The sequence below is a fragment of the Bos indicus x Bos taurus genome, chromosome 3 (genome assembly GCF_003369695.1).
Source record: "Bos indicus x Bos taurus breed Angus x Brahman F1 hybrid chromosome 3, Bos_hybrid_MaternalHap_v2.0, whole genome shotgun sequence".
Lineage (NCBI taxonomy): Eukaryota > Metazoa > Chordata > Mammalia > Artiodactyla > Bovidae > Bos > Bos indicus x Bos taurus.
The window spans coordinates 33,855,351-33,867,796 of record NC_040078.1 but is presented as its reverse complement, the minus strand read 5'-3'; the positions used below and the strand labels follow the sequence as shown (position 1 = coordinate 33,867,796).

General features: G+C 47.2%; 1 protein-coding gene across 2 annotated transcripts; it reads left to right on the top strand.

Moving 5' to 3' along the window:
• Positions 1–1,774: 1,774 nt before the first annotated feature.
• On the top strand, positions 1,775–10,822 carry LOC113889506 (glutathione S-transferase Mu 1-like). Of its 2 annotated transcripts, XM_027536259.1 has the most exons (8): positions 1,775–1,836; positions 2,111–2,186; positions 2,628–2,692; positions 3,267–3,348; positions 3,448–3,548; positions 4,193–4,288; positions 4,377–4,487; positions 10,311–10,822. In XM_027536259.1, exons 1-8 carry the CDS (start codon positions 1,801–1,803, stop codon positions 10,398–10,400), a joined length of 657 nt encoding a protein of 218 aa, XP_027392060.1. In that variant the 5' UTR covers positions 1,775–1,800; the 3' UTR covers positions 10,401–10,822. The 2 variants fall into 2 exon arrangements, with proteins under 2 accessions (XP_027392060.1, XP_027392061.1); XM_027536260.1 differs by lacking the exon at positions 4,377–4,487.
• Positions 10,823–12,446: the final 1,624 nt, after the last annotated feature.

The following is a 12,446-nucleotide window of genomic DNA, read 5'->3' as shown; positions in this document are numbered from 1 at the left end:
TGAGCCGCATCCTGAGTCTGCACCCAGAGCTGAGCCCTGAAGACTTACAGGGTAGGGACTAGACAGACATAGAGGGACTGAGCTCTGCTGGTCTCTGCTGATACACTCTCCCTTCTCCCTAACTTAGCAGAGATGTGCACACTCAGTGATTTAATGTGAATTAGATAAAGTCTATCTGTATCCTCAACCCCTTGGTGTTTTGAAACTTTTATTGAATACCTGGTTCACTTAGTTCAATCTGAACAAAGTGTTACATAGTTTAACTTATTTTTCTAGTACATCAACCTTGAATTATTTAAAAAAAATATTCATTTATTCGTCTGCACTGGGTCTTAGTTGCGGCATGGGGGATCTTTGATCTTCTTTGTGGCATGTGGGATCCTTTTTTTTTTTTAGTTGTGGCATGCAAACTCTTAGTTTTGGCATGTGGGATCTAGTTCCCCAACCAGGGATCAAACCTTGGCCCCTTGCATTGGGAGCATACAGTCTTAGCCACTGGATCACCCAGGAAGTCCCTCAACCTTGTGTTTTAACTTGTAGACCCATTTGTTTTTAAATGTTCTTCTCATCTGTTTTCATATATCCACTAATTTGTAATACTCTTTAAACAAAGAATAGGAAACACAGGCCAACTTATGTCCTATTCTCCTAAATTTGAAATAGTCTTCAAACTTCCAAGAAGAACACTGACAGGTAGAAGCTGGTTTTCTGGAGGTTATATCACAGAGAGAATTCAAAGGACACTTGAACCATCCTCTCATACACAGAACTACACAGGGGTCAGGAGGCAGGATGAGGGCTGCAATCTGTGGACCTGGGCAGCTGAGGGTGTGCTGGGCCCACTCTGACCGCGGTCCTGTGCACCGTCCTTCAGGTTCCTGACTGCCACCCCTTCTGGCAACTCTCTGCTACAAGAGAGGAGACTGACTACTCCGAGGACAGCTCTTCCCCTTTCAGTCACATTCCTTCTGTGACCACCATTCTCCCCATCACTGTATCATGTGAGGGACATCTAGCTGGCAGTTAGGATATTTCTGGACTGCACTTTGATATCTTTGCTGGCCTGGTTCTGGATTTAGATTCATAATCCAAACCATAAACCAGTTGGTTAATATACATTTGATCAGTTTCACTCTTAGAACAGCAGGGAAAGGCTGGGCACTGAGGCAGTTTTCTTGACTGGGTTTTCTTGACCTGGGTGGTTCTTCCTATCCCAGTGATAGGCTTTTCTTTCAAGACTTGAGGCTGTTAGGGATCGTAACTGACTGAGGAGCTTTAGGATTGCCTGGAGTCCTGTTCTTCCTGTGAAAGGAGCCAATTAAACCCTCAATTTGAGGGGCACCTGCTCTTGGCCTAAACTTAGTGGACAGAGCTCCCCAGAGCTCGTGGGATATCTGAAGCCCAAGGGCAAAACTAAGCGGTTCCTGAGAGAGAAGGGAAGGCAGAAGAGCCTTGCTGCTGTTGATTCCGGTTTGTTTCCTGAGCGTGCCACCAACTCCACCGACTTAGCAGAGATCTGACTGGGATCAGGAACCAGGTGGGCCCGACCCGGGGGTTCTTGACATCCCAGAGCCCGCACCATGTCTCTGGAGACCCCTTGGCTCTGAGGCGGAAATAGGTCTCATTTTCGCTTGCGGAGGGCTGCATCTGGGAAAGGCCTCGAGGAGTTGGGGGCCGCGCTGGGGGTGGGGCCTAGAAGAGGGGCGGGTGCTTCCGGCCGCGCCTTCACCGCCGGGTCAGAGGATAAATTTCCAGTCCAGCCCCTGTGAAGTGTCTCCACTCAGCACGGAAACCAGCCCCATGACCATGATCCTGGGTTACTGGGACATCCGCGGAGTGAGCTGGGGTCACCAGGGCGGGAAAGATGGAGGCCGGCAGGGTAGGGAGGGTTGCGGGTGGGAAATGCTGTGCAATGGGGATTGATTTCACTAGAATATTCCTCTTCAGAGCTTGGTAGAGCCAAGCCCGAAGTCCTATTCCTCTGCCCTTTTTTCTCTAGCGGGGCTTGTGCGCGGGAGTGTGGGTGGGGGTTGGTGTTGAGGTTGTGGGAACACAGAAAGTCAGGAAGTTAGGACCTGACATCTGCTCTCCCTCTGGCCATCTCTCTCAGTTGGCCCACGCCATCCGCCTGCTCCTGGAGTACACAGACTCAAACTATAAGGAAAAGAAGTACACGATGGGGGACGGTAATGGCATCCTTATCATGTCCTGACTTCTGCCCAACTCATGCTGGTTTGGTGCCAAGCATCCCGTGTTCTGACCCCTGTTGTTCACGTCTGTCGTCCTCCCCTCCAGCCCGCCCAGCTGGAGCAGGGACCTGCACTTCCCGAACCCTTTAGGATGCAACTGGCCTCCAAGGAAGGATATGAGAGCCCACAGCTGGGTCCTGTATCAGCCATTGGCACAGGCTCCGCTTAGTGCTTACCTGAAGCCTTTGTAAGGATTACTCACCTAGTTTCAAGAAGTTTCTAAGTTGGTTTTTCCCCTCAAAGCTCCATGTGAGATTAGTGGTTTAGATTCCAGATCCACCAGTTCAGGGGGGTCTTGCCTCTACTCCTTGCTGGGTCCCCCTAGAAAGGAGGGTTGGATTCCTGGGAGGTTGTTTCATTGCATCTTCTTTTTCACAGCTCCTGATTATGACAGAAGCCAGTGGCTGAATGAAAAATCCAAGTTGGGCCTGGACTTCCCCAATGTAGGTGCAGGGACTGGGGTGCTGGGAGGGGGAGTGGACAGTGTCACCATCCATCTCCTTTCCTGGCTTAAAGGTTTCAGGAACAGGTGCCTTCTGCTCTGTCTCTCAGCTTCCTGGTTCTGTTTTCTGCCTTTCCATGATGCTCTGTGTCCCAACTCATCCCTTTGTTTTACAACATATCATTTAGTGTCTGCTGGAGAAGGAAATGGCCCCCACTCCAGTACTCTTGCCTGGAAAATCCCATGGATGGAGGAGCCTGGTAGGCTGCAGTCCATGGGGTCGCTAAGAGTCGGACACGACTGAGCGACTTCACTTTCACTTTTCATTTTCATGCATTGGAGAAGGAAATGGCCACCCACTCCAGTGTTCTTGCCTGGAGAATCCCAGGGATGGGGGAGCCTGGTGGGCTGTCATCTATGGGGTCGCTTAGAGTCGAACACGACTGAATCGACTTAGCAGCAGCAGTGTTTAGTGTCTGCAGTGGGCCAGGCTCTGTGAGTGCCAGATTTCATCTCTTCTCTAATGCAAGGGAGGAGATGCAGGTGGCCCAAGTGACCAGGCCCTGTTCTTCCAGCTGCCCTACTTAATTGATGGGACTCACAAGCTAACCCAGAGCAATGCCATCCTTCGCCATATCGCTCGAAAGCACAACATGTGTGAGTGGGCATGGGGTTGGGGGCAGGGGCACAGGTGGCCATGTCCTGTGCTGGACTGGGGTGGGATGCTGAGGGTGAGTCTCTGTTGTGTGGCCACAGGTGGGGAGACAGAGGAGGAGAACATTCGAGTGGACTTATTGGAGAACCAGGTTATGGATGTCCGCTTGCACATGGCCAGGATCTGCTACAGCCCTGACTTTGTGAGTCCTTTCACATTGGACTGGACAGGGTTTGAAACGCTGGACACAGTCCTCTACACTAGAGAATCTTAGGAAAGACTCCAGCTTCCTCTGGGTGGAAATTCAGTTCCTAGACAGGTGTTTACATTGTTAACCCAGTGTCTCCTCCTCGACATCTCTGGCATAAATACAGGTGCCTAGTAGGCAGCCCAGGGTCAGACTTTATTCCTCTGCCTCTTGTCTTTCAGCCTCTCAGATTCTCTCCAACTGTCCAGAAACTGCTCAGGCGTCTACACCATTTCTCACTCCCAAACTGGAATGTAGGACTTTTTTCCTAGTCATTCTACTGTTTATTGGCCTGAGGTCTGAGGACCGAGCTCCGCCAGGTCTCACAGCACTGCTGGTCTGACCCAGGGCAGGTGTCTGGAGCTGAGTGGTGACATGTTCATGAACAGTGTGGTTTTGCCCGTTGTCTTCCCATCGCCTCTCGCAGATGGGAGGTGGTACCCATAGGAGTCTGATGAAGACATGTGGGTTGAATTGCCCCAGGTGCAGTCAGGGGACATGGCTGCTCACCTGACAGCTGGGATCAGACACAGGCCTGGGAGGCCTGCTGTCTGCCAGGGAGTCTGTCTGAAGGCAGTGACAGCTGTTTTGTGTCTCAGGAGAAACTGAAACCTGGTTACTTGAAGGAAATTCCTGGAAGGATGAAGCTCTTCTCAGTTTTTCTGGGGAAGAGGTGTTGGTTTGCAGGGAACAAGGTAAGGGGGATGGCTTTTGGGGAGGGAGAGCTGTCATTTTTCCCCAGGTTGAGAGTTTGGTGCACATTCATGCTTTGTCTTCCTGCAGCTCACCTATGTGGATTTCCTGGCTTATGACATCCTTGATTTGCAACGCGTATTTGAGCCCAGGTGCCTGGATGAATTCCCAAACCTCAAAGATTTCCTCACCCGTTTTGAGGTCATTCCCATGATCCCCCTAGTATTTATGTCTCTTCCCCCACCTTTTCCTGATGCTTTCCTGGGTGTATGCATGCTAAGTTGCTTCAGTCGTGTCCAACTCTTTGTGACCCTACAAACTGTAGCCTGCCAGGCTCCTCTGTCCATGGGATTATCCAGGCAAGAATACCGGAGTGGGTTGCTATGCCCTCCTTCAGGGGATCTTCCCAGTCCAAAGATCGAACCTGCATCTCTTTCATCTCCTGCATTGGTAGATGAGTTCTTTATCACTAGTGCCACCTGGGAAGCCTGGATGATTTCCTAGTTGGAACTACAATGAAGAATAGCATTTATGGAGAACTTGGTTTATGCCAGAATCTCTGCTCAGCAATGACATATATTGTGTCAAATTTCATCTTTATAACATTACTACACGGTAGAAAAATTATCCTCTGCATTTTACAGATAAAGAGTCAACCTGAAAGGACAAGTAGTTTCTGCAGGTCACAGAACCAGAGCAGGCTGTGCTGGGCTCCCAGTCAGAGCGTCTGACTTCCATGGGCAGCATCAGTGGCTCCTCATTTCCTGTAGGAAAAAGAAACCTCAGGTCCCTTTCATGACTGTGTTGACAGCTCTGGAAAGTGTGGAGGAAGCAGAACCTTCAGGAAATGATGTGCAGCTGGCATTAGTAGAGTGAGACACAGTAGGATTGATATCAAAGACTAAAAAGACAGACAATATTTTCTCCTCATCTCCAAAGGGCTTTGCAGCAGTTGAGTCTCTGCCTGTTGTTCTGAGATTCTCAGAGCTGTAGTTGGTGGCTTCCCTGGTGACTCAGATGGTAAAAAATCTGCCTGCACTGTGGGAGACCCCAGTTGGATCCCTTAGTTGGGAAGATACCCTGGAGAAGGGAATGGCTACCCACTCCAGTATTCTTGCCTGGAGAATTCCATGGACAGAGGAGCCTGGGGGGGCTACAGTCTGTGGGGTCCCAAAGAGTCAGATATGACTGAGTGACTAACATAACATTTCTGCTAACATAATATAGATGTCCTGTACAAGGATTTTATCTTGACTTCTCATTTGGTGGGCACTTTCCTTCCCTCCTCATCTCCCATCCTGTCTTCTTTCCCATTACTCCAGATTCTGTCTGAAAGATGGGTTAGTATTTTCATTTTAAGTCACATTCACTGATCTGATCCTCTCCCCTGTATGAGACACTGTGTCAGGCACAAGTGGGATACAGATGTCACACAGTCCTGGTGCCCTGCGTCTGGGGCTCAGTGCAGCTGGAGAACTATAGGAGGCCTGAGCTGTATGGTGTGGGTGGAGCCACCTTAGGGCTGGAGGCGCACAGCCTGACCTCACCTCCCAGCTCATCATTCACCCAACTGGAGAGCAACAGAGTCTGCTTTGTGGCAGATACGGAATTTGAAGCTCTTGTCCAAGAGGTTTTTCAGTCTACAATCTGTTTTGTATGCCCACGTCTATAATGAAATTTGCTTTCTCAGCTAGTTCTCATCAGCTCTGGTTCTGGTCCAAGGCTTGTCGCCTTGAGAATTTTGCAAGAGCTGGGGTGACTGCCCAGCAGGGAGGATGGGGACAGATGTGGCCTGCAGTGTGGCCTGTTGGGCCCTGGGCTGTGGGGCATAGGCAGTCCTAGATCTTGGAATCCTGGGAACTGTTGGGCACTGTCTGTCTTGGGAAGATGGTGCACAGGTACACTTGAGTGTTTCTGCCTGGCTGGCTGTAGCAGGACTGAGGATGAGGTAGGTTGAGGCCCAGTGAGAGTGGGCTCAGGTCCCAGTCCAGGCAATTGGTCTCTGTCTTTTAAGTGGAAAAACTAGAGTCTGGCCTAGCCTAGTCTTATTGCTTCAACCCTCCTATCATGTTTCATCCATGTTTTCCTGAATAATTGGGTGAAATGTGGTCTCTTCTGCAAGTTGCTTGGGTACTTTCTGAACACTTTTGTTTTGCTAGGACCTATCTCTCTGTGGAAACCCTTGCAACTAGGAGCCTTTTCTGAGAAAGAGAATAATTTTGGAGAATGAGAAGAACAAATACTCTTATGACCAAGTGTCAATTGGAAAAAACCCTCACAACTTAAGGACAGTGTCGTTGTTCAGTTGCTCAGTTGTGTCTGGCTCTTTGCAATCCCATGAACTGCTACACATCAGGCCTCCCTGTCCTTCACCATCTCCTAGAATTTGCTCGAACTCATGTCCATTGAGTCAACGATGCCATCCAACCTTCTCATCCTCTGTTGCCCTGTTCTCTTGCCCTCAGTCTTTCCCAGCATCAGGGTCTTTTCCAATGAGTCAGTTCTTCCTATCAGGTGGCCAAAGTATTGGATCTTCAGCGTAAGCATCAGTCCTTCCAATGAATACTGCAGGTTGATTTCCTTTAGGATTGACTGGTTTGATCTCCTTGCAGGTCAAGGGACTCTCAAGAGTCTTCTCCAGCACCACAGTTCAAAAACATCAATTCTTTGGTGATGAGCCTTCTTTATGGTCCAACTCTCACATCCATATATGACTACTGGAAAAACCATAGCTTTGACCAAACAGACCTTTGTTGGCAAAGTGATGTCTCTGTTTTTTAATATGCTGTCTAGGTTTATCATAGCTTTCTTTCCAAGGAGCAAGTGAAAGTGGAAGTCACTCAGTTGTGTCTGACTCTTTGTGACCCCATGGACTATAGCCTGCCAGGCTCCTTTGTCCATAAAATTATCTAGGCAAGAATACTGGAGTGGGTAGCCTTTCCCTTCTTCAGGGAATCTTCCCAACCCATGAATGGAACCCAGGTCTCCCACATTGTGAATTCTTTACCATCTGAGCCACCAGAGAAGCCCTTCAAGGAGCAAACATCTTCTGATTTCATGGCTTCAGTCACCATATACAGTGATTTTGGAGCCCAGGAAAGTAAAATCTGTCACTGCTTCCACTTTTTCCCATTCTGTTTGCCATGAAGCAATGGAACTGGATGCCATCGTCTTATTTTTTTGAATGTTGAGTTTCAAGCCAGCTTTTTCACTCTCTTTTTCACCCTCATCAAGAGGCTCTTTAGTTCCTCTTCACTTTCTGCCATTAGAGTGGCATCATCTGCTTATCTGAGGTTGCTGATATTTCTCCCGGCAATCTTGATTTCATCTTGTCATTCATCCAGGCCAGCATTTCTCATGATGTACTCTGCATGTAAGTTAAGTAAGCAGGCTGACAGTATGTAGTCTTGTCTTACTCCTCTCCCAATTTTGAATCAGTCTGTTGTTCCATCTAAGGTTCTAACTCTCCTACATACAGGTTTCTCAGGTGATAGATAAGTGGTCTAGTTTTGCCATTTCTTTAAGAATGTTCCACAGTTTGATGTGATCCACACAGTCAATGAAGCAGAAGTGGATGTCTATCTGGACCCCCCTTGCTTTTTCCATGGTCCAACAAGTGTTGGCAATTTGATCTCTGCCTTTGTCTAGACAGCTTTTACATCTGGAAGTTCTTGGTTCACGTACTGTTGAAGCCTAGCCTGAAGGATTTTGAGCATAACCTTGCTAGTATGTGAAATAAGTGCAATTGTACAGTAGTTTGAACATTCTTTGGCATTGCCCTATTTGGGAATTGGAATGAAAACTGACTTCTTCCAGTCTTGTGGCCACTGATTAGTTTCCCAAATTTATTGACATATTGAGTGCAGCACTTTAACAGCATCATCTTTTAGGATTTTCAGTAGCTCAGGTGGAAGTCTGTCACCTCCACTAGCTTTGTTTGTAGTAATGTTTTCTAAGGCACGCTTGACTTCACACTCCAGGATGTCTGGCTCTAGGTGAGTGGCCACACCATTGTGGTTATCTGGTCATTAAAACCTTTTTTGTGTAGTTCTTCAGTGTATTCTTGCCACCTCTTTTTAATCTCTTCTGCTTCTGTTATGTCCTTACTGTTTCTTTTATTGTGCCCTTCCTTGCATGAAATGTTCCTTTGATCTCTCCAATTTTCTTGACAAGATCTCTAGTCTTTCCCATTCTTTCCCATTCTATTGTTTTCCTCTACTTTGCATTGTTCATTTAAGAAGGCCTTATCTCATTTAATAGGTCTTGCTATTCTCTAGAGCTCTGCAATCAGTTGAGTATATCCGTCCCTTTCTCCTTTGCCTTTCACTTCTCCTTTTTCCTCAGCTATTTGTAAAACCTCCTCAGACAACCACTTTGCCTCCTTGCATTTCTTTTTCTTTCAGATGATTTTGGTCATTGCCTCTTGTCCAATGTTATGAACCACCATCCATGTTCTTCAGGCACTCTGCCTACCAGACCTAATCTTTTGAATCTATTAATCACCTCCACTGTATAATTATCAGGGAGTGGATTTAGGTGCTACTCGAATGGCCTAGTCGTTTCCCCTACATTCTTCAATTTAAGCCTAAATTTTGCAATAAGGAGCTGATGGTCTGAGCCACAGTAAGCTCCAAGTTTTGTTTTTACTGACTGTGTAGAGCTTCTCCATCTTTGACTGCAAAGAACATAATCAGTCTGATTTTGGTATTGGCCATCTGGTGATGTCCTTGTGTAGAGTTGTCTCTTGGTTTGTTAGAAAAGGGTGTTTACTATGACCAGCTTGTTCTTTTGAGAAAACTCTGTTAGCCTTTGCCCTGCTTCATTTATGTACTCCAAGGTCTAACTTGCCTGTTATTCCAGGTATCTCTTGACTTCATAGTTTTCTATTCCAATTCCTGATGATGAAAAAAGACTGTTTTGTTTTGATGTTAGTTCTAGAAGGTGTTGTAGGTCTTCACAGAACTAATCAACTTCAGCTTCTTTGGCATCAGTGGTGGGGGCATAGATTTGGATTAGTGTGATATTGAATGGTTTGTCTTGGAAACGAACCAAAATCATTCTGTCGTTTTTGAGATTGCACCCAAGTACTGCATTTTGGAGTCTTGTTGACTATAGGGGCTATTCCATTTCTTCTAAAGGATTCTTCACCACAGTAGTAGATATAATGGTCATCTGAACTAAATTCTCCTTTTTCCATCCATTTTAGTTCACCGATTCCTAAGATGATGTTTAATCTTGCCATCTCTTGCTTGACCACAACCAATTTACCTTGATTCATGGACCTATCGTTCCTGGTTCCTATGCAGTATTATTCTTAAAAGCATCAGACTTTGCTTTTACCACCAGATACATCCAAAACTGAGCATTGTTTCTGCTTTGGCCCAGCCACTTCATTCTTTCTGGAGCTTATGTATCTTAACCATCTAGGGACCATGTATCCAAAACACAGAAAGTTTCATCTTGTTTTTTCCCATCCTGAATTCCCTTGTAGGCACTGTTGGTGAGCAACTGCCCTGAGGGTCACTTAACTGTTTGTGTAAGTGCATGATGAGTGAACCTCCTTGTTTTCAGCTATGGGGAAGGGGGTGCAGCAGAGAGACTCAGAATGGAGAGGGAGACCGAGCAGGCTACATTCTAGCCATATTACTTATGTGCGATGTGATCATGAGGGAGGTGCTTATCTTCTGAGTGCCTCAGTTTCCCTTCTGATGAATGGTCTCAGTAGAACCCATCTTGCAGGGGAGTCGTGTAGAGATTCTGAACCTATGTCATCATGTCTAGTGGATATGTAGCACCTAATACAGTATAGAGTCTCTGTATGTGGTGAGTCTGGATGTCAGATGAATTATAAGAAACTGGAAGAGTTAACTTCCCAGAGCTGGGGACCCCAGAAGACTATCTTTTGCCCCAACATTTGACTCCCACATGGAAGGGCTGTACCCCAGGTCCCAAACTTGGGGAGAGCTGCCTGGGTTCCAGTGGGGCAGCAGACCTGAGGCCTGGTGTTCTTTTTCTCACCCTCAGGGCCTGAAGAAGATCTCTGCCTACATGAAGTCCAGCCGCTTCCTCCCAGGCCCTCTGTTCCTGAAGCTTGCTGTGTGGGGCAACAAGTAGTGTCTGCAACCAGGAGATGGGCGTGAGGAGCCAGTGCCTTCGAGACCAGGTGGACCTTCCTGCCCGCAGAACCATCTGTCTTCTTCTTTTTCCTTCTGTTCACTCTAGATGGCTTCTTGGCCCCCTTATCCCCCTCCCACACCCCTTTCCATCCCTACTTTAAAGATTTCAGTTTCCCACTATTTTTGAGCAAAGTTCTTCCCCACCCCACATGATCCCTTCTGCATTAAAGCTACCCAGACTATCCTTCCCTTCCATGATTACTTCTGCTGTGAGCAGCCCAGCCAGGCCCCTGGCCCACGGGGCTCTGCTCTGAGCTCCCAGTGCTGCCCTGAAGACCAGACCTGGCCTGGTGTGCAGTCCATGCTTCCCAGTGTGGTTCCTGCCCAGCCTGACTGATGCCCAATAAAGCCTTAATCACACCTGCCGTGTCTTATCTTATTCTCTCGGGGCTTCCTGGAGTCATGACTGACTGTGTTGGGTGTGTGTGGGTGTCTATTTCCCCCTCTTGTCCACTGCAGGGCTCCATGGATGGGTATGGGTGTGTGTGGGGGGTGGGGTGGGGTAGACTGTTGGGATGAGTAGGTTATATGATTGCTTGTTCATTTCTATCTACACTTCATGTACCTCTGTTCCTTAGCATCAGATCTCTGCAGAAGGGGGAGCCCTTCTATGTCTGGTTCCCTCTTTAATTCAACATTCATGGGATACCTCCTGTCAGCTTGCAGTATTGCAAAATGTGGTCTCTTCTTTATGTTGCCTGACCACTTTCTGAGCCCTTTTGTTTTGCTAGGCATTCATCCCTCTGTGGGCAAACCCTGTGAACGAGGAGCCTTTTCTGTGTCATGGTTCAGGGGGCTCTCGGGTGCCGGGGAAGGAGTCTGAATAGTCTGCTGATGGTGTGGGATCCTGGTGGATTTGCTTCTGTCACCCTTTCCTGGAAGCTTACCCTGCTTTAGATACCCTTCATCTGTGTTCTTACAACATGCATGTGTGCATGCATGCATGCTAAGTGGCTTCAGTTGTGTCCATTTGTTTGCAACCCTATGGATCTAGCCTGCCAGGATTCTTTGTCCATGGGATTCTCCAGGCAAGGATTCTGGAGTGGGTTGCTATTCCCTTCTCCAGGGAATCTTCCCGATGCTGGGATCAAACCTGAGTCTCCTGTGCCCCCTGCCTTGACAGGTGGATTCATTACCACTGAGCCACCTGGGAAGCTCTATTTTTAAATACTTTTTTGTAGTATACAAACTTTGTGTATTAACTTACAAAATTTATTTGTTTTTTAAAGTTCCTCTCATTAATTACCTATATCCACTACTTTGTAATAGCCTTTCAACAAGGAAAAGAAACCACAGTCCAACCTATGTCCTAGTCTCCTAATTTTGAAATAAACTTCTGCCTGCAAAGAGGAAAGTTGGCAGGTAGGACATTATTCTTGTGCAGATTATACCTCAGATCACAGATCATAGAGTGACATCAAAAGACACTGAGCCCTCACACTACTGTATATAAGATGGATTCCCAGTAAGGATGTACTGTGCAGTGCAGGGAACTCTACTCAATATTCTGTGATAATCTATATGAGAAGAGGGTCTGATAAAGGGTGAACATCTGTATATGTATAACTGAATCACTTTGTGGTATACCTGAAACTAACACACCATTGTAAATCAACTATACTTCAATATAATTTTTTGAAAGACACAAATCACTCTCTTAAAATCACATTGGGTCAGGAGGCAGGATGAGGGCTGTAATCTGTGGATCTAGGCAGCTGAGGGTGTGTGGAGCCACTCTGACTCTGGTCCTGTGTGGAGTTGTATAGGCTGTCACCCCTCTATGGACCCCCGCCCGAGCCACACACTCAGAGGAACGGTCGACCCTGGGTCACTTTCCCACCACACTCCCCATCACTGTCTCATCAACGTGAGAGACATGGAGCTGTCTGTCAGGACATCTCTAGAGCTGCACCTGGGTACCCTCTCTGCTGTGTGTGGATCTGGATTTAGATTCACAAGTGAGGCCATAAACTACTTGATTAAT